Source organism: Protomyctophum parallelum, assembly GCF_964188405.1.
Source record: "Protomyctophum parallelum genome assembly, chromosome: 5".
In the NCBI taxonomy this organism is placed as follows: Eukaryota; Metazoa; Chordata; class Actinopteri; order Myctophiformes; family Myctophidae; genus Protomyctophum; species Protomyctophum parallelum.
The window spans coordinates 33574718-33597077 of record NC_139702.1 but is presented as its reverse complement, the minus strand read 5'-3'; the positions used below and the strand labels follow the sequence as shown (position 1 = coordinate 33597077).

At 45.0% G+C, this 22360-nt stretch overlaps 1 protein-coding gene across 1 annotated transcript in view; it reads right to left on the bottom strand.

Annotated features, from left to right (window-relative positions):
* Positions 1-22360, bottom strand: part of tnrc6c1 (trinucleotide repeat containing adaptor 6C1) — a 75268-nt gene that overhangs the window by 30103 nt on the left and 22805 nt on the right. Inside the window, exon 4 of the mRNA XM_083765652.1 lies at positions 11708-12133. Coding sequence (XP_083621778.1) covers positions 11708-12133 — 426 coding nt within the window. The remainder of the gene's footprint in view (positions 1-11707; positions 12134-22360) is intronic.

Here is a 22360-nt window from a genome sequence, read left to right as displayed (position 1 = left end):
TAGAAGGAAATAAGTTGGCAGGGAGTGGCAGGGAAATGAAGGGATGGATGAGCAGGAGAAAAACGACGAGGGAGAGAGAGAAGGAGATTACACTAAGGAACACCATGTAATACAGCCCCCCCGCCCCCTTTCCCCTCGGCTCCCAGGACCAATTCCATCTCCGTGGTTGGTTTACCTCTGGCTATCAGACTAACGGTAGGCAGGAAGAGATGGTCACACTCGCTCGCTTCCCGCAATCCAACACATAATCAGAATGCACAGCCGAGCATGCTGCATGTCACATCAGCTATGGCAGACCCATATATCCTTCTGCTGGCACGGCCAGCCAGACGGAAAACACGGTTAGATGAAGCTCTGCCTTTCTTCTCTGCATCCCCTCTCTCTATCTCTCTCCCTCTCCCTTGTTCCAACTGTCCTTTCTCCAATTCATTACACGCCCAAACACCATCACCCCACTTTTCTTCTCTCTGCTCTCTCTCTCTCTTTACTTCCCCATCTCCCCTTCCACATTTGCTCTTTGCCCTCCCATATCTCATCTTCCTCCCTTTTCTATTATTTCTCTCCTCACTTCCATCCTCACCCTTTAGTGTTTGGTCCCTCCTATTCCTCCCTTGCTTATCTCCCAGACTCCCTCCCTCCCTCTCTCTCCCTCCCCTCCGCCCCTTCACCTCTCCTCCTCTTCCTCTCTCCTCCAACACCCTGCCTGCACTGAGAGACCCATCCATCTCCATCGTGGCTACCTGGCTGGGGAAGTGGAACGCTGCTCATTTATTGGAATGAAACCGGGACGGCTCCTCATCCATCACTCCCTTCGCTCCAGTGGACCTGCTCCTCCTCCTCCTCCCCCCCGATGGCTACAAGAAACCACAAACCTCTCTCTCCCCGTGTGCAAGTGTGTTGTGCATCATGTATGTACAGTATGCATGCTATCCTGCGACCATTTCTGCTTTCCACCAACATTTCATTGATTGTATCTTGCATGTCTTGAATCCACTACCTACAATGTATTAACCGTTTCTCTTCTTACTGCTAACCTGACCAGCTGATTTAGTTATGACTGAATATGTTTTCGACTAAATCCTCATATTATTACAAAAGTTGTATACTTGGTAAGCATGCATTCCCTACACAACAGCCCACAATTACAAGCATCTCATTAAAGCACACAAGCAGCCTATATCAGTTGGATAACTAATAATAGACTGATTCAATGCTTTAAGGGTGTAATCAATCATCGGCAGGCAGCTAATCAATGCCTTATTAATGATAGTGGGGCAGAGCCGACAGTTTTATCGATCCAGCATGCAAACACCCTAACCACTGGGCCAGGCCCTCAACAGGCTAGAAAACCAATAAGGGCTCCTGCAATTTTGAGAATATCTCACAGGCCAAACCAGGCACATGAGCGGAGAAAGTCACCCATTAATTCTTGGAGATAAGAAAATGTAACCCCCCCCCTTTCTAGTTATTATCCAAGCCAGGGTTCAGTTCTTTTGAAAAGGAAAAATGTAATCTTGCCACAAAAGCAGAAGTTTTAATGGTAAGATATTGTTCATCCAACCTCTTCGCCAAGCCCTATACATTCTTATCCATACTTCATAATCCATTTAATACAATCCATGCCTATTAAATTCAAATGCTGCCATTTTGAAGGAAGTTAGGACTCAAAGTATCATTCCTTTCAAAGTGAACTAAAGCCACGCTACTGCCAGCTAAAAGTATTACTTACTAACGGTTAATTATTAGGCCTGGGCTGTGTGTTTTGTTAAATATTAGTCCTGTTTGGTAATTTGGCTGCCTTACCTACTATTAAACTGCTATTAGATTCCATCAGATGGTTGCAGTGATTTGCATAATTGCTACAGTAAAAGTTATCCATCAAGAGATAAAGACCCAGTGGTCAAAACAATCCCACCAGATGAGGGGGAAAGTCCATTTGTTTGAGGCACACACACACACGCGTTGACAGATGTGTGGCTTTAAGATACTGCACAACACACCACAGAGTGCCTGCACATGCAATTTTTCCCTCAGCACACTTATCTCCCCTCCCCAGGCGGTCTTATCATAAAGGGTCGTCTGTGTGTGAGTGTAGTGGCGCACACGTGTGCGTGCACACACACACACACACACACACACACACACACACACACACACACACACACACACACACACACACACACACACACACACACACACACACACACACACACACACACACACACACACACACACACACACACACACACACACACACACACACACACAAATCAGAGCCATACAGATGAAACTACTAAGAGGAGGACAGCATTATGCTTCATGTATATTATGTTGCAACTAAAGGCGGTGTCGCTCACTGAAAATAAAATCTACAAGCTCAATATTCGGCACACTATCAAGTAAAATAAATCAGGCCACAAACATTTATACTTTTTTAACACCACCGTCCACCGCCTAAACTAAGGCTCATCTTTTCAAAAGGCAGTAGAATTCAGAAATAACAAGGAGAAATAAATGTAACTTGGCCTTCCATCTTCTATAATTCAGCTGGTCGTGAGAGTATAAGGTTATTGTGTCCATGGTCAGGTGGGAGGCCATTATGTCCAAGACAAACAATAGGAATGATTAGGAAGATCTGCTCTATTGTCAAAATACCAAAATGTCCACACTAGGTTCTCGCATGCTAACAGCTAGGGGTGTAATGATCAATTGTAACAGCGATAAGATACATGGTTGACAATACGATACATGGGCGATATTGTGACTGCGACGCTCTATAGTGCAGTTTCTTTTAAGGGAAATATTTATTATTACGAATATAAATAAGTAGACAGTGATTCTCTGACAAACATGGACATGGTATTTGAACACATTTATCGATAGAGTGTAGTGATATTGAATGATAAATACAATGCAGTGAACGCACAAGTACTTATTTCCATTGCGAAATGATTCGATACCAACTAATTGCATTGCAAAACGATACGATACAAAGTCAAACGATACATACTTTGATTGTTAAAATAGATCGTTACAACCCCACTATTTAACAGCAATATTCCATTGTTATACACTATACTGATGTACTATAAGTATTGCATTGCTTAAGTTATAATGCTGCTTTGTTGTATGTGTATGTGACAATAAACACCTTGAACCAAAGCTGAAGTGTAGGGGAATATTATAAATAAATATTATTTGCCAGGGATTTAGATGTGTTAGAACAGGCACTGTCTGTGCCTACAGTCAGACACCATCAATAACTGAGGTTGCAAATGCAAAGGTGATAAAGTAGGTGACAACAAGGATCAATTCCAAAATCCACCAGACTCTCATAACTCCTACGTTTAAAGAAAAAGGCACAAAAGGCGTGACTAAACATAATAATGTGAAGGCAATCATTTGGAGAGACTTGAGTTATGAGTTGGTGTTGCAACCATGTTTGTGCCTCTTTAGCAGCTTGCATTTCACCACAGTTAGTTTGGCACAGTTTCAGGTCCATTGTTTTGGTTGACGCCTTCTAGCCACGCAGCCAAATTGTACCTCAAAGTAATACTGAGAAAGAGCAAACAGTCGGTTTATTTAGTAACCACCACTGCCTTCTGTCTGCTTCTGTGGCTGTTAGAAGTCTGTTTTCTTTTACTAGGAAAAAAAGCATGACAGCGCTGGCATTTTCAAAGACACTGATGTCGTTCTATTCTTTGCTTTTCTTCCACTCTGTCAGTGTTTTAGCCTGCAGAGCAGGCAGCGACGCCATTTTATCAGACCTGAAACGCAGCCAAGGAGCTCAGAGGTTGCAGCCTGTACAAGAATGTCTTGCTTGCTCTGTTATTTTCCTCTGCTCACTGTGTCTATACCTTCCCCGTTCTATTTGCCTCATAACACTCCTCATATACAGCTTTTATTTTTCTCTGACGTGTGTAAAAAATAGGTTGCATAAATGCTCAGGACAGGACAGCCTTTTTGAGTGGTGCAAACCACTCCTACAACCAGCTTGCAATGTCCTTGTACTTGTTTGTTTGTTTGTGTGTGTGTCTGTCTGTGTGAGCATGAGTATGTGACTTAATAATAGCAGTAGGGGGCGCCAGTGAGAGGGGTAGTGACTCTAATGAGAGAGAGTGAGAGAGAGAGAGAGAGAGAGAGAGAGAGAGGGAGAGAGGGGGGGGGGGGGAATTGCACCACTCAGTTCACACGTGTGTGATTTTTCATCAATGCAAAACAATATAGAAAGGAGAAAGAGAGAGATGAGGTACAGGAGCCCAATGGCATCTGTGTCTTTAAAAACAAAAAAGGCGAGTCAGTCACGAAGAAAGAGAGAGGGAGAGGGAGAGGGAGAGGGAGAGAGAGAGAGAGAGGGAGAGAGAGAGAGAGAGAGAGAGAGAGAGAGAGAGAGAGAGTGGAAAAATACCTAAGGAGAGTTGCACCAGTAGCATCCTGATACAGGTTAAACGTGATCAATACCCAGTTGCCGGTGTTGCGTGCCTAAAATAGACAAAAAATATCAGATCTACAAGCTCGAGAGCCAGTCGATCTGCTATTTTCGGTGCGCGCCACCGGCATGCAACTAATTATAAATTAAGCATTACCCTGATCAGCAAAAGGATGGGGAACAAATGCCTCCATCCTTTCAATCTGTCTGCTGCTGCATCACAGCACAAACACCGCAAAGAGGCTGCTGCTAGCTGGCAAGGCTACCCATGTAGCCCAACCTGTGCTTACATCTGTGCCCATGATGCACTACACAATTACACATATCTATATATATATACACTGTATGAACACATGGATATGATTCTGTGTGTGCATCAGTGCATCTCTGTGTGTGCAGAAGAGAAATACATTTACCATGTTCAAGGTCTGTCTGATTTTGAGGTGTGGTAGTGGGCAGTGGGTGTGCACGCGTTTGTGCGCGCGTGTGTGCGCACCCGTGTGTATGTATGTCGGGGGTGGGGGATGGGGGGGGGCATAAAGGGATCTGAGCATGAATAGCGGCTAAAAGGGGGACAATTACTTCCAGTCTTTGTTTGCAATCGTGCATCAATAACATGGTGCTTCGTTGTGGCTGCAACTAGGAGGGCAGTCTCTGATTGTGCTTCACGAATGAATAGAGAAGAAATAAAAACAATAGGGGCCTCTATAGCTCCATATGCTGCCTCTGCCAAGATGAAACAAGACCGCTTAATTTGTTTGTGTGTGCGCGTGTGTGCCTACGCAAATGGAGCGAAGGCAAGCGATCTGAAAACATCCCTACATACAGTAGCCACGAAATAACAGCAAATATTAAAACACTTCTTGTGCTTAAATAAAAAAATAAAAAAACATGACAATAGGGGAAACTTTGTGATGATGACATCATCAAAGCAGAACTAAGGGGGGCTGTGAAAAGGAAGATATGAGAGAGTGAGAGAGAGAGAGAGGTTTTTCTGCAATAAATGGACCCACTGTTTTAGAGTGTGAGTCATAGCTTTAAGCCGGTGACATTCTCTCGGCTCTGAACTGGACGCAGCCTGTCGCTCCTCTATTCAACTGTGTGACACTCGAGCCACACTCTGGGCATACGTAACACCCCACAACGTTTAGTAACCTCATCATCGCCCCTCCAACTCGCATTCAGGAGACTTCCGCTCCCCCACTCGGAGCAGCAACGGCACGTTGTTTATCCGGATGCTGAGACAGACAGAAAGAAAGAGTGAGAGCAAACGGTCATGGGAGGGTTTTTAGAAAACCTCATCCTTCATGTCTGTTTACCTCCGCTGAGAGAGGGAGGGGGGGGGAAGAGAGAGAGAGAGAGAGAGAGAGAGAGAGAGAGAGAGAGAGAGAGAGAGAGAGAGAGAGAGAGAGAGAGAGAGAGAGAGATAGAGAGAGAGAGACCATGGTGGCTTCTCTCTCTCTGGAGAGAAAGAGATGCACATCCTCGCACCGTGCACTGATGGGGCAACCTTTATCTGTCTCCAAAAATACATGTCTGGCATCATTACGGGCTCACTAGTGTGGTGAAGATCTATCATAACAAATAAAACATTGACCTGGGCTTGGTTTAAGCTTTCATCTCAAAAGTGTAACCGTTTTAAAAATGCTTTAAATACAGTATATTGCACAGAAAATCCCTCGAGTCGTTTTATACAAGCAGGATGCATTTCTTCAACGTCTTAGCAGAGTAGATTTCCTCCGTCGCCACCAGTTGTCTCATGCGACGCATTAACTTTTAATTACAAAATAAAGCCTTTATTTTTTTACATTAAGACTAGAGGCCAACCACTGATGCATTTGTTACACACCACCCCTTTTACCTACAAATCAAAAGAGCATAAATGAAAGGGTCCAGTGTGTGTGTGTGTGTGTGTGTGTGTGTGTGTGTGTGTGTGTGTGTGTGTGTGTGTTAACAGCACCCTGCCTGCAGCATGCCTTCTGGCTACGACGCAGCAAACAGCTGTTGGACTGCCGTTCCCACAGTCTGCTCGTCTTAAGACAGACCCCCACTCTATAGCACCTGCTCCCACCCAGGGACCCAGGCTGGATGAGGCCGACTGGCTGACTGGGAAGGCAGTCCTTCAATGGTCCCTATAGTCAGCTGTGGAGGTGGGGGGGGGGATTGGGGGGCTCTGTCTGGAGTTTGGGCGACAATATAAAGGGTTGGGGGGGACACACACACAATTGTGCATAAGTGTTGTGAATGCACTCAAGTCTGGCTGGGGGAAGATGCCTTGAATTAAGACCATGGAGTTTTTTTTTGGGGGGGGGGGGGGGGGGTGGTTGTGGTGCGTGCGTGCGTGCGTGTGTGCGTGCGTGCGTGCGTGCGTGCGTGCGTGCGTGCGTGCGTGCGTGCGTGCGTGCGCAACCCATTGTGATGTTAGATTTGTGCACAGTTTGCATAAATCTAATGTTACTCGTGTTCTGTTCCACGATAAACATCAGTAGGATTCTTTTGATCCAAATATAAGGCTGCTAAGCAACGCCAAATTATGCCAAATATTTATTTTATTCTTGGCAGCAGGAAAATAAAGCAGGGATCTGGTAAGAAAAGAGTGGATGTGGTGTGTGTGTGTGTGTGTGTGTGTGTGTGTGTGTGTGTGTGTGTGTGTGAGGGTGTGTGTGTGTGTGTGTCTGTGTGTCTGTGTGTGTGTGTGTGTGTGTGCATGATGTGCGTTGCTCCTCTACAAACTCTCAGCCAGCTGGCTTGCAGTACAGCCACTACTCTGAGGACACATCTAGGTCAGAGCACTGTGCTCAGTGTGCTGTGTGTGTGTGTACACACGTGTGCAGCCGCAATCCATGCACATGTATGTTTCTGTGCTTAGCTGAGGGGAACCACAAAGAGTGTGTCCTCACAAGCCTCGTGTAGGGCCGTCACGAAAGGGCATACATGACAAACGCCTTGCCGGTAAATATACAAAGACATTTTACGTACTTTCAAGAACATGTTAGAATTTGTGACGTGTTGTAAGCGTGTAGATCAGCTATTTCTGCTATTTTTGGAAAACGTTAGAAAATGTACATGGAAACGGTTATAACAATTGTGCAACATAATTGATTATCTCAAATAATTGCGATGAGGAGATTATGTAATCATTTTGACAGGCCTAGCCTCGTGCAACATTTATACGTGGTTGCAGGCCATGTCGTGCACCGAAAATAGCATATCTACAATTGCATTGTGTGACACACTGTGATCTTGTAGAGCTACAATTTCTGGTGTGGGAAAAACCTGCTTTCAACTAAGTAATGAATCACTCTATGTATCAACCTTACTAGAGAGGTCAAAAAGCATGTTAACGTTGCCTCCTCTCTCTCTCTCCCTGCAACCAAAACTAAATCAGAGGATTATGTCACGCACATGCCACGCATGTTGCGAGTTCACGGTTTGGTTCTGTCGAGATCTGTCAAAAAATGTTCTCTTTTCTTTCACCATACTGTCATAAAGGAAATCATATTCTCTGATAAAGAATTAAGCTGAGATTCACCCCGTTTTTGACAGCCAAGCATTGATTTAAACTAGAACGTCTTCCCCATGAATAATATATGCCATTGGTATTAGGACAAGACGGCCAGCAGTCGCCCAGGGCTATTGTCTGAGCAAACAGGGAAAGAAGAGGCGCTGAATGGGAAGCCCCAGGGACTAGGAATGGAAGGGGTGGTGTGGGTTGGTCTGCTTTGGGGCTTTTACTGCTACAGGCGATGTTGTCCTGGGAAGCCCTCGACAGAGTGGAGGGCCAAATGGACAGTGGTGAGATCCACACATACGGATACATTAGGTTAAAACCCACTGATCTAATAAACCCCCCAAAAAAACCCAAAAAACTTTTTCATGTGAAGGACCCCCAAATTGACACTCATTAGCAAGCGGACCGCCATTAGAAAAGATATGCCAGGGACCCCCATAAGTGAAGATTTGTACGGCTCTAGGAGTGATTTTCAACCATTTTCATTTCAAGGACACCCAGTTTGAACTGAATTTGTCCACCATTTCTATCTCTGGGAACCCAATGTATAACTACCATTTAGATGGGGACCCCCTGGAACTCCCTCAAGGACCCCTAAGGGTCCCCGGACCCCACTTTGGGAACTTTGGGTATTGCCCTGTAATCAATAATAACAATAACTTATTTTTAAATGATCTAATTCAGATAATCAATTTAATTAACTAAACAGCTGTTAACTTGCTATTTAACCTGGATTGTTTAGTGTTGGGTAGAGTACTTGAACTCTGTGCTCAAGTAAAAGTACAATTACTCCCATAGTTTCCACATTATTATAATTTTTTGTACCTGGGGTACCTGGTAAATAATTTACTCAAAGTACAAGTTACTTTCCTTTTGAATATTTAAATAACCTTTGTAGGCCTAACAATTAACCCACAATGTATATTATTTTTTGACTGCCACCTAGTTGTCTGGGGTCATTTCCCTGCCGACAGAAATGACGAGATTTCTAGTCATTTACATCCGTTCTCCCGGCCTCGCAGAGAGAGAGGAGAAGAAGCGGCTAGTGTTAGCATTAGCTTACGATGTTTACCTTTCGCCAGAAACGGTAATATGTCGATCCCCAGCGGGTGAAAAATCACAAATCACGTCCGAACATCAGCGCTCGTAGTTTCAGAGATCCTACTTTGACTGGAGCTCTATGGGGGCCATGTGCAAAGATCCTGGTGCTGGTGGTGACAGAGGCGTTGCATAGCAACCGGGACATGACTACAGGTTGGTTTGCAGTGTAGCCGTTTCATATTGATATAAAACGATCAAATATGGCATATCCCGTAATCGGCAGACAACGGTTTATTTTTTATGAATCCTACTTCAATGACGTTAGTACAGTACAGAGTACAGTATTGCATCCCAGGACCCCGGGAGGGTGACACGATTGCATCCTCTCTCAATTTAGTGAGTTTAAGGATGCAGGATGCAGGCTATTTGCATCACTGATTCATTATATAGTGTTTTACTAAATCCATTTAATAAAGTCTCATAACCGGATGCTAGTCATCTAGCTTCAGTCTGTTACCAATATGGCTGTGGTTTCAACCTCAGTTCTATTATTATGCTAGCCAACCAGAGTTTATTATAGATTAGAGGTTAAAACATACCACCAGCACCAGCAGTCCTGGAGGAAAATGAGAAATATAGTTTCTTATGGTTATGGGATCAGATACTTTATGAGTAATCGTGTAGGGAATTCGTTAAATGGAACTTTCGATAAGTGTGCTTCAATTAAGGGTCAAACCTTCATCACATCACATCACATCACATCACAAAAGGAAATAAATGTTTTATAGCGCATTTTGCCATATAATGCTAGACGAGACAATTGACTGCAATAATCAAACTGCAATTTATATAAAATGTTTAAAGGCTAAGCCAAAATGGTGTGAATTGCTTTTTTTCAATTCCATGGTATAATTTAACAAAAGACAAAAGTCATCACTGTGAAAATGTCACTCTGTCAATGGAATCTAACAGATTTATACCGGTATATCCAAGTTCTAGGGAAAGCTAGACTGACTCTCACTCGTCACTCACTGTAACTATTTATCCATCAAAAACCGCATACAATTATGCCAATTGTTTCAGAAATCATTGCACTGGATCTTTAAGATTCAATACTTTTGAATAACAATACATTTGGAGGCCAATATGTGAATGTGAATAAAAATGTTCCCCACATAAATGTGCAAGACGACTTTCATATACAGTAGAATGCCATCAGAAGTTCATCCTAATCCAAGAGAACAGGCTAATATGAATTGAAGTATAAGGACAATAACCAACCATGGTCAGACAGAATGTAAGCTAGACATGGATCATATGGTTCTGCAATGCACGGTGCTGAACCAAGGCTCATGCCAGCTAACTAGTTAGCCTTTGCACCACAGCTGCTACAGATTTGTTTACTGAATGACTGATGCTCTCCAAGCGAACATGTGAGTCAGTAATGAAAGGCAGCAACAGAGCAAAGGACGAACGAGACCAGATGAAAAGAGGGAGCAAGAAGGGAGAAGCGAAGAGCGATGCCAACAGATGCTCATGTTATGCTTTGCTCACATCTTCAAAGTTACTGTGTGTCTGTGTTATTGTTGTATATATGCATGGTCTTTCTTTTTGTCTTCTCAAATTAGTATGCAAACACAATGCTGATCGGACAGAATCACATGAATAAGACCCTTTGGAATGGAAAGATGTGAGGTAGAAAAGGTAGAAAAGAATGACATTTTTACATTACATTCCTGGGGAATGGAGGCATTGGAGATTGCGGATAGCTACCAGAATAAAGCTATCAAGAACAGAAACACTCCACTAGATGTACGAAAGTGGAGCTCTCGCCCATTAAGAGAACATAAATATAGTCTTAGCAACAGTATATTACTAACGGCCACGCTTTATCCATAGCAACGTGTGTGCATAGTAATAGACAGACAGACACAGACAGACAGACAGAGTCAATGAGTGCCTGCAGGCAGTCTCAGTGGGGTGCTGGTGGTGAGTTCATTAAAAAGATACCGTAGGCTGTAGAGAGCGGAAAGGTGTGTGTGTGTGTGTGTGTGTGTGTGTGTGTGTGTGTGTGTGTGTGTGTGTGTGTGCGTGCGTGTCTAAAAAGCTAAGGTATGGCGTATCAATCAATGTGTTATGAGGGATTTCCAACATTTGTCCTCATCTTAGTAGCTTCCATTTGCATGGAAGTGAAAAGAACAGAAACCCTTCAACAGGGGTTTCCCAGGCTCGGGCGTCAGCATCACCTCAGCCTGCACGGTTAAGCTTTATGAGTTGAGCTGACTGCAGGTTCGTACAGACCAGATTGAACGGTCCAATGATCAACTATGTACTGTATGTGAGGCAGGGTTATTGTAATTAAATTCCCATTGTCAATGGGAATTCAATGTTTGTGTAGGACAAAGTCTGTGCACACACACACTAATAGTTAGTTGGAGCCCCTCAAATAAATCACACTCGAAGATCACACAGTGAAGTGAGCGGTGCGTGTCATCGTGATGATGATGTCATAACATAAAGTCATGGGGGGGGGGGGGGTACACACAAACCCACACGTGTGTTTAAACAAAAAATTACGCAAAACTAACTACAAAACTAGTCAAAAAACCAAACACAAACTAGTCAATTCGTACTATGCACTCGTAAAAGTAACTATAACTAAACTGAAACATTTTAAAAGTTAAACTAACGAATATTTCTAAACTATAATGACTGTGAGTACTGACCTGAGTGGCGTTTGCCTGCAGCGGATGTGGTGGAGTTAGTGGCCGCGCTGCTGGTGGTAGATGATGATGATGATGATGGGGACGACGAGGTCAAAGAGGAGGAGGGGAGGAGGAGAGCACTGAGGGCTCCCGCGGGCAGCGGCTGGCCTCTCTTCAGTAGCTGCTTTTGCTCGTGCTGGCGGAAGCGGGGAGGCACCTCTCTGGGCGGGTAGCGGGCGCTGGCAGAGGACAGCTGGCACGGCGGCGGCTGCTGTTGCTGCTGAAGGGGCGTCGGAGGAGTCGAGGGCTGGCCGCCGGACGAGGCGCGCTTGCCATTGCCGGAGGACGAGGACGGGGACAGAGTGGGGCTGGCAGGGGGGGGGTGGTGCAGGTGGAGGTGGTACTGGTGTGGACCGGTACTGGGCTTAATAGGAGCAGGCTCTGGCACTGGACGAACACACACACACACACACACACACACACACACACACACACACACACACACACACACAGGAAGCAAGGAGTTAATACCTGTGGAACATTATTCACTCATAATGTAGTGGCAAGTAGATAGATAGATAGATAGATAGATAGATAGATAACACCTGGACAGACTTGGAGAAACTCAGATCAACATAGACAAAGTTAGATTAGTAGTAGTGCCAGTTTATTCATAATAGTGCAGCGTAAAGTACAGCATTCAGAGAAGCATAGCCTTTGGCTGCATGGAAGAAAGGCGCCCAGAGTCTCAAACTGCACTTTTATACCATTATATCAACCCTTACTGTCTGTCCTGCCCGTCCTTGTTTTTGCCACTCTTGTTCTATTCCCTCCCAATTTGCTATTTGCCGTCTTGTACATCTCCGTTCTTCTGTTGTTTTTCCCAATCTTTGGCATGTCCACTAATATTTCTTGGCCACTGTTTTATATGGTGTGTGTGTGTGTATTACAGGAAACTTCTGCTGCGTCGAAGCGACCAGCTGTAGCATCAGTGCGCCGTGCGGGCACCTCCGACATCGCTGTATTGCAGAGATTTATGGCTCTCCAGATGTCTCCAGCTGGCTCAATGTTTCCGTGTCTTCCCGTCTGTGTGTAGTCCATGTCTGCTTCCCTGCTCCCTAGCGTGCTTGTGGTTCGTGCGTGTAGCGTACATTGTTCGTGCTCATTCTCACAAGTCGCCTGCACGTGCATCCTAACGTACTCATGTTGCTGGCCGTGCGAGTTGGCCCATGAGACACCTACTCTAGGCCTTCAGTTATTATGCGACCGTTCGGCCTGCATTCAGAGATGAGCTATGCAGCTCAGATCCTTTGGATGTTGTCCAGTAGGGGCGCATATAGGCTCATATATTTCAGAGAATTATCTTTTCGCCCCTACAATAACATCTGAACTTTTCTCTTCATGCGTCATGATAATAGACTGAGCACAACAATTTACTGTACATGCACATCGATGGTGGGTACTGGGCCATAAATAATATATGAAAGGAGATGGCAGTCTCAGGCAAAGGATTTACTATTTCAGCTTCAGCTTCATCAGGTCAGTTGAGATCAGAACGTAGTCGCTAAGCTGAAATAAAGTAAATCCTTTGCCTGAAACAGGTGTGCGGGCCTTATCTCCTTATAGACAAACATGAAAAGCTTTACACAACCCCTTTCAACAAATGTCAACTATGTCGTCAACATAGTTGACGTTAATCTCAACTGAGGAGTACATTGAAAATAAGCCACTTCTGGAGACCGATGTTGACATGAAATGTGGATCCTGTGGTTGGGTAGGACCACAGCTGGTTGACAATAGGTCAATCAGCAGTGCATCTCCCATGCCCAAACAGGCTCTCCGTCTTTGCTCTGAAGTGGAAATGCTGGCGTTCGTGCAGGAGAACCAAAATTCAAATAGTAGGATATAAATTGCATCTTTTACATTTCCATTCAAGATTTTGAAGTGTACCCACTTGAATGTTTGCATGTTGTTCTATGAGATTTGGCAGTTTTCTTTATTTTATCCTCTTATCCGCTTTCCATCCTTCTGTTGAACTTAATGCTTAATGACTTAACAGTCCAGCCATACACCGTATAAAAAGGACAGCCACATGCCGTGTGGACACTCTATTCCCCTCCTACACAACACATGCCAAACAGGGATGTTTGTATATACACACACATAGCTTTCCTCTGCTGGTTTGGACCAGGCCCCTGACTGACCCTTGCCTGTATTTCAGTGACCAGCCAGCCGTTTAATGGAGCGTTAGCATCAAAGCTGTTATTATTAGCGAGACCTGGCCAACTACTAGTACTGCTGTACCCAAGCAGATTAGCTTAGCTGCTCTGTTGAGCTGGGAGGTTAAGGCTGCACTATAGGCTAAGAGCTGCCCCAGGCCAACATGCTGAATAAGGCTTACTAAGGAGATCAGGTTAGAGCGTGTGTGTGTGTGTGTGTGTGTGTGTGTGTGTGTGTGTGTGTGTGTGTGTGTGTGTGTTTCATGCGTGCATGCGTGCGTAGGTGCGTGCGTAGGTGCGTGCGTACAGGGGAGTTGTACGGTTCAGTATGGTTCTCTTTGTTCTTGTGTGTCTTGGAGGAAAGCCCTGCAGGCAGCACAGGAACAGCTGCGTCGTCCATACATTCAATAGCTGATGACCTGTGCGGGTTTCAAGTGAATTGCAGTTCACTGCTCTACAGGCAAAAACATGGGAATAATGGGATGTCTTCTCGCCAGTCCCTAGGTAGATGGGACGGTTCTAAACAACACCTGAGCCAGCGGGTTTCCTCGAGGGAGGGGGGGGGGGGGGGTGAAAGAGAGAAGAGGGGATATTCATACCGAGACCATGGAAGACAGAGAGAATATGGAGACACAGAGACTCAACAGACTGTCAGCCTCTTCCTGCATCGACCCATTGCGATTTGGAGATCATACTAAGCTCCACGTCGTGGGTTAAATAGAGAGCACAGAGGTTTTTTCACTGTGCCTGCCAACAGATTTTCCCAATCGCACTGCTAAAAACAGACACTCCAAATGAATGCTGAACAAGACCTCCCCGCCCCCTCCAGCAGTTCCTGACTGGCTGTTGGCTCGGAGCTGCAGCCTGTGTGACGCATTTGATTAAATTCAGCTCAGCACGCCTGACGCCTCCCTCAGCCAATCGGGCGGCAGGACAGCGAGTACACAGTGCCCTGCCCCCCCCACCCCCCCTCTGCTCCGCTCACTCGCTCGCTCTCTCTCATATTCCACCCATCTCTCCCCCCTTCTTTCTGTCTATCGCTGGGCTGTTCCTTTAACCCCGTAGCTCTATCCCCATTCTCGCCTTGTTTTATCTGCCTCCCGAGTGTTTCACTCAGTGTTATTCTCTTTTTCTCAGGAAAAGAAAAAAGAACCGTCCACGTCAGTCGCTGTACATGTTCCATCCCTCTCTGCTGTCAGTGTGCGATACACAGGAAGCAGATGGCTGTGCATACCATACGCACACCCGCACGACTCGCTTTGACACGAGCCTACGTCACAGAAACTCTGATTCAGGCAGCCCATTTGTGTGCGTTTGTGTAACTGTTGTGGTGGAAGTGCATCTTATACCGTACTATCTACCACTCTCTAATGTTGGGTAAGAAAGTGAGAAAAAAACATCCCCTGCACCAAAAATGACATCCGGCAATGGTCCCCGAGTAGCCTGCAGGGCACTGGTCTAGTTTCTTCAGAATAGACACACACACACACACACACACACACACACACATTGTCACAAGGATTGCTTTGTTTATCAAGCTTAGTGTACACCAAAAGCTTATTGTTCTTCCATTATGTTGGTGCGGGATAGGAAAATGCTGTCACGATGTTATAGTATGTCCATCTAAAATTGAATAAGTACTTCACTGTATATCTGTATAATATATCAGTGAAAATGTGGAACAGCAACAGATCTGTGAGTGGACAAAGAGAAAAAGGGCTGGGGGAAAAAAGTGGGGAATCCCATAAATGAGAGCTACTAGCACCAATAAAATATTAAATGACACACAAAATATTCTGGTTTCGCTCACTGCCACTGAAAAGGAAAAGGAATCTACACAGAAGATTAGTGAGGTGACAGGCGGGCGTATTGCCTCTAAACATAATGGGTTGCCTAGCAGCCTTGCAGAATAAACTGCCTTTTCCCTGCCTATTAAACTCCGAGACAGCTCACCTATTTATTCATTTTCTGAACACTAAATAGACTGTGTCAAATATTCAACATATTTTGCACGGGACCATTAGCCTTGAAAGAAGACTTTGAACATGTTTTCAATATTGGATATGCGGATATGAACTCGTGCTGCTTGGAGCATTTCTTTTTTAAAGATTCTGCTTTCAGAACTATCAAGTGGTATTAGCATCTTGAAATGTCTAAAATCTAGGAAATTCCAGAAAAAGATTGACCGGGTCCCGCATTATAGCTTTAATTTAATTCATGCTTTACTTTTCACGAGTTACAACTCACCCTTTAGAAAGAGAGAGAGCACAACATGTGTATGAAGTCTGATCTTTATCACTCATTTCACCTGTATAATCTGATGAAGGAGCGAGAGCTCTTGACCTGAGCGACACCTCAACACTTCAAAGGCAGATAACAGGTGAAGAAAATTAAGTAATTGAAGGGCTGGTGAAAGGATAGCCATATACATTAGAGTGGACAGATTAATGTGTGAAGACAACAATAGAGCTACGATCACAGATGGATTCTTCTTGTGGCAGAATAGCACTGGGAAATATTGATATTACTGTATATTTATATCCATGATATGAGACCAGATATAGTCTGGGATTTTGCATATCGTAATATTGTGATAGGGCATAAGTGTTGTATTTTCCTGGTTTCTCTTAGGTTTAATTAATGCCTCAATAAATGGTCAAAACAGCAGGAATTGGCTATTTATATACACGTTGAGTTGTAGATCGTATTTTCGCAATACGATAGTATCACAGTATTGATGGAGGTATTTAGTTTAAAATAGTGATATTTGATGCATACTGTCCAACCCTACGGCAGAATATAGAAACACAAATGTTCATTAGGCTGAGGAGGCGCCAGAGAGAGTTGGTTTTAGGAAGTGACCACAGATCCTCATTATGGCAGTGGTCTTAAAACCCCTAATTGAAGTTGAAAGGGAGAGCCAATTAAATAAGCATTTGTAACGCCAGTAACGGGTGCACTGCAAATTCCATTAAACCCTCCAACTGAGGCGCTCTCTGCAGCCATCCACCAAACTTATAATTACAGCCCTTCCTCATGCTCGATGCTTAATTACGCACAACCAGCGAGAGAGAGAGAGAGAGAGAGAGAGAGAAATAAGAACTTGGGATTTTCTAGAACAAGGGCATAGGAGAAAATGAGACAAAAGTGAAGCTATTTTAGAAAGTCTTGAAAAGAAGTGCGCAAATTGAACATTTCTAGAGTGAGGCATAATGTTGGAAGTGGGGCAGCCGGATCTATCATCTAGTAAAAAGGAACCATTGTGACTGGTTGAGCAGGCAGGGCAGGTTCACACAACTCCCATGTCCATTGTCTGCAGAGGTACTTTAATATGCAGCTATACCATTTATAGTGGGGGAGGAATGGACACAATAGCCAGTGCTTTATAGTCACTTCTAGAACCTTATGCTACCACACCAGAGTCCCTTTATTAATCCACTAAAAGCCCAGAGGAACAGCCAGGATATAAACCATGCCTTTAAAGTGGTTTTATATTGATGTACAGTCATTTTATATACACCACATATACGTTACGCCGTGTGGTCCAATACGTTTATGTTTTATGCTTGCAATAGTGAGGTTCACCGTTTTCCCTTTTCTCATGTAAACAGTGCCAAGAGGTCAGCAGTAAAATAAAAATAAAATAATAAATGTGTCCACATCGTTACGGTCCTTTCATACGGCAGTGCTGACTGTAGAAGATACACCGTCAACTCTGCTCAGTTCTGTCTTGGGATACAGTGCTTCCTGGCATGCTAAATTAAGTACCATACCACAAACTATGGAAACTATATAAAAATTGTTTTTTTTATTGTTAAAAATAATTTAACATCTCTGTCCGATGAAGTTAAGACATGGTGGTGAGATGCTCTGAATAGTAGGAAAGGGGAGACTGGTTCTGACTGAGGTGGAGTTAACAGGTTCGCTGCGGAACCCGCTAAACCCGTGGTTTTCTTCTCCATTGTCTTTCCCTGCCGACCCCACCATTTGTTTTATATGTTCAATTCGCAATTTTTTGATAACTTTGAAGAAATACCGGCTTTGTCGCCGGGGTTCGCTTTATGATGATATAACCGGAAATCGACCTATCACTGTCTTGAAAGGGCTTCTGCGAAAACCGAGTTCAATGCAAGTCAACAGGGTTACATGGTCGGATCCATCTGCCATTGCTCTGTGTTGTTGTTTAGCATAGCTCCGGTGGAATACTCGGTAGCAAACGATGGGACTATTTTCAGCAGCATTTTCATGTAATGGGAGGTACAATTAAGACGCCGTAATTCTTCAAAGGTTCGTGTAAACATCGGGCAGGGACCGTAACTTCTTATGATTTATAACGCATTAAAGGAGTTAACATGTTGATTGACACCGAGTTCATGCCCGTTTCGGTGGCGTAGCAAGGAGAGGCCCTAGCGAGTTGAGAGAGAGAGAGAGAGAGAGACGTGTGTGTGTGTGTGTGTGTGTGTGTGTGTGTGTGTGTGTGTGTGTGTGTGTGTGTTAGAGAGAGAGGGAGAGACAGGGTCAAGTGGGTGCATCTCTATAAGGTCCCATCTGTCAGTAGTAGTCCAGACGAACCGATCTCTCTCACACACACACACAATATAAAAGGCATGGTTTCTCACCCCTCACCCTTTCCAGGGTAATGTTGCTATGGAGACTGACAGTTGCCTAACGCACCTCCGTTTGCCTCCTGTGACCCCAGTTCCCCCACGTCGAGCTTCTGACGCGCGCGCGCACACACACACACACACACACACACACACACACACACACACACAGTCACACACACACACACACACACACACACACACACACACACACACACACACACACACACACACACACACACACACACACACACACACACACACACACACACACACACACACACACACACACACACACACACACACACACACACACACGCACGCTCTCTCTAATGAGTCTCCTTGTTAATCTCAGCTGTGCCTCTTTCCGTCTGTGGGGAGTGTGAAGGGGGTTGCCCCTAGAAACCCCTTTGCTTTTAGACCTAATCGTTATACTAACCTCCGCTATGGACAATAAAGGCTCCTCCAACCGGATCACTTTATGTCTCAGTCTCAGTGTGATGCCTGAGGGCGACAAGTGCCGGAGGATATGATCAAGATCATATATATACGGAAAGGGATTCTTAAAACCCAATAAGCCTGTGAACCCAAATGAGAATTACGTCACCCCGAGACAGAAGCAGCTCCTGAACCACTGTCAAACTGTTCAATGGGTTTCAACATATTTCCACAAATAAAAATAAATGTTAACATTTTTATACCCATTTTGACCTGAGATCAGATTCTAAAAATGTCTTCTACATCCTGACAGTTTCTGAAAAAGCTATGTTTCTATGTCAGTTGTTCTTTGATTTTTCAAAAATAGCAGACCTACAAGCTCATAGTGTGCCACTCGGTGGCGCGCTATGAGCTTGTAGATCTGCTATTTTTCAATAGCTAAAGCATAACATAATGCTAACACCAAAAGGGGTTCCCGATCTACTAGCTCACAAGAGAGCTTGTAGATTGTCACTTTTCAGTGGTTAAAGCGACGACAACTCTTCGTCACGCGGGGCCACAGTTGGACTGCAATTAACCAACGACAACTCTTCATCATGCGAGGCCAGAGTTGGACAGCAATTAACCAACGACAACTCTTCATCATGCGGGACCAGAGTTGCTGCAAACAATGTTGTCTCAGAAGGCAGGCAATACGGGATAAACGTATCTCAAATGAAGAGATTAAAATATCATCTCATTAAAACACTATACAAATCATATCCGATTCCTGGATAACGATGGTGTGTGGATACCATTTTCTTGTCAATGTGGCCTGAGGCCAGTGAGAAGAGCCTCTTGGTACTGACATACAAGCACGCACGCACGCACGCACACCTAAAACGTAATTCATATCTGCTGTCCTGCGTCCTATTAATTAGTAGGATATTTGACATGCTGCATTTCAATGGCAGTGGAGGTGGTATTGAATGGGTTCTCATGTCAACAGTGTGTTGAGTGATCATAAAACGCGAACACATGCAGTGAGGAGAGCATTGTTTAAATTTAAGGGACCCCCACACCCCATTTCCTTCCTTTTACTCTCTAGTCTATGCCCTCTCTCTCTCTCTCTCTCACACACTCTCTCTCTTTCTCTCAAACCACTTGACATGCGCGTAGGATGAACAGAGAGGGGGGGTCGAGGAAAAACAATTACGCACGGCAGTCATAAATCCACGGGACGTAATTCAGAGCCCATTCACTGTTAATTCATTGAGTATTTATAAAATGTGGTTAACAGCAGAGAGAAGCCGCCCCAGCTCAAAAAGTAAATTAGCCTCTAATTAGATTGCGATTCATGAGAATTCCTTAAAAAGTGTTGACGCAATTAATTGCATGTGAAATTGCTAAATTAATCCAATACAGATTTATACAGTGAACTGGTGGGTATGTGTCACGTCAAAAAACCCTCGAGGGGAGAGGGGGGGGGGGGAAACAAAAACAAAAACATGAAATGAAATGCCTACAGACTTGGTGACACTGTGTGGCAGGCGGCCATATTTGATGCAAAAAGAAACCGAGGGAAGGGAAATGCGTGGGTAAGGAGAAAACTGAAGGACTGGAGACTGACATGCATTCCATTTGTTCTTTAACCTCTCTGCGGAGAAAAGTGCGTGGGAAGCAGAAACGGAGCGGGATGGCTGATTGTCTGATTATTGGCTTGTGGGAATGTGACAGGCGTATCGTAGCTTTACGGGAGCGCTCTGCTTCCGCCTGCCGCCACCTGTTTCATGAATTGCATTTGCATCACTCCCCACTCGGGACGTGCTTTCTCATAACTTCATGGATGCTTTTATTTTTTTGTGTGGTCTGTGCGAGTGTGACACTGTTGTGTTTGTGAGTGTGATTGTCATGCACGTATAAGTGTGATAGTGTGTGTATGTGTGCGTGTGAGTGTTTTTGTCTGTGGTTGCACTGGTGTGTGTGTGTGTGTGTGTGTGTGTGTGTGTGTGTGTGTGTGTGTGTGTGTGTGTGTAAACAGCAATCATAGCTAGCATATTATTGCCACCGCTGTTTTGCAATTCCATGATGTAAGCATTTGCTTCACTCAGTGAGAATGGACTGAAAGCCTGAAGGTCCCCAAGGGGAAGGTGTGTGTGTGTGTGTGTGTGTGTGTGTGTGTGTGTGTGTGTGTGTGTGTGTGTGTGTGTGTGTGTGTGTGTTGCCCACGTGCATCCATGCGTGAATATCATTGGGCGAACTACGAATATATGCATCTTGTCCAATAAGTGTTTTTTTTCCTGAAGGAGCGTGTGCGTGTGCATGTGTGCATGTGTGCATTGTGTGCGTGCATGCATGCATGTACTGTATGCATGTAGCATGGAGATTGGTTGGTGCGTATAAGTGTGTGCGACTGCTGTGCGTGCGCACGCACGCACACACGCACAGCAGTCCAACTGGCTCTCTGTGGTGGTAGCAGTGGATGGAGAGACAGGGTGGGGAATAATCAACGTCCCCCTGCCCTCTGTGGTAATGGGGATCAGGGACGCAGAGTGGGAGGCATAGGGTGGGGGGGCGGAGGGGGCTAGGCTGTGCGCTCTGCCTCAGAGGTCCAGCTTGTGTGTGTGTGTGTGTGGGGGGAGGGAGGGGAGGGGAGGGGATGGGGGTGGTCCGTGTGGCGCACTCTCGGAACCCACCGTGTCTCTCCGGATCTCCAAGTCTAATGGGGGGCAGAGAAGTTAATTCCACGGCGACGGCGCTTTATCTCATTTTCATACATATGAACGCGCCGGGCGAAGATCGATTACCGCAAACAAATTGAAATGCTGGGGACCGAGGCGGGCCTGCAACAGGGGAGGGAAATGGTGTGGTTGATGGCCGTGTGTGTGTGTGTGTGTGTGTGTGTGTGTGTGTGTGTGTGTGTGTGTGTGTGTGCGCGCGCACGCGCCTGTGAGTGTATAAAGAAGGCGAAATGGAGAGACACCATCATCATATGAAAGAAAACACAATTCACAGCTGCATGTCGTTTTGCATGGAGAGAGTTTTTTTGTAGTGGCATGGATATATGAGAGCTCAACTGTTTCCACTTTAGACCATGTGTGAGATTTAGAGAGATGTGTGAGGTCATAGAGGCCTTGTTGCCAGGTGGAGCGAAATTCCTTCACGACGGACGACGTACGTCGCGACGTATATTTTTCCGTCGCAACGTATATTCGAGTACGTCCTGGCGTAAATATCAATTCGTCCCGGCAGAACGGACTCGTCGCGGCTATATCTACCCGTTTGGGACGTAATAGGTTGACTATTATTTTCCGTCGCGCCAGAACGGGACTCGTCGCAGCTATATCTACCCGTTGTGGCGTGAGCTGGACTCGACGCGGCAGAACGTGACTCGTCGCGACTATATCTACCCGTTTGCGACGTGCGCCTCGCCG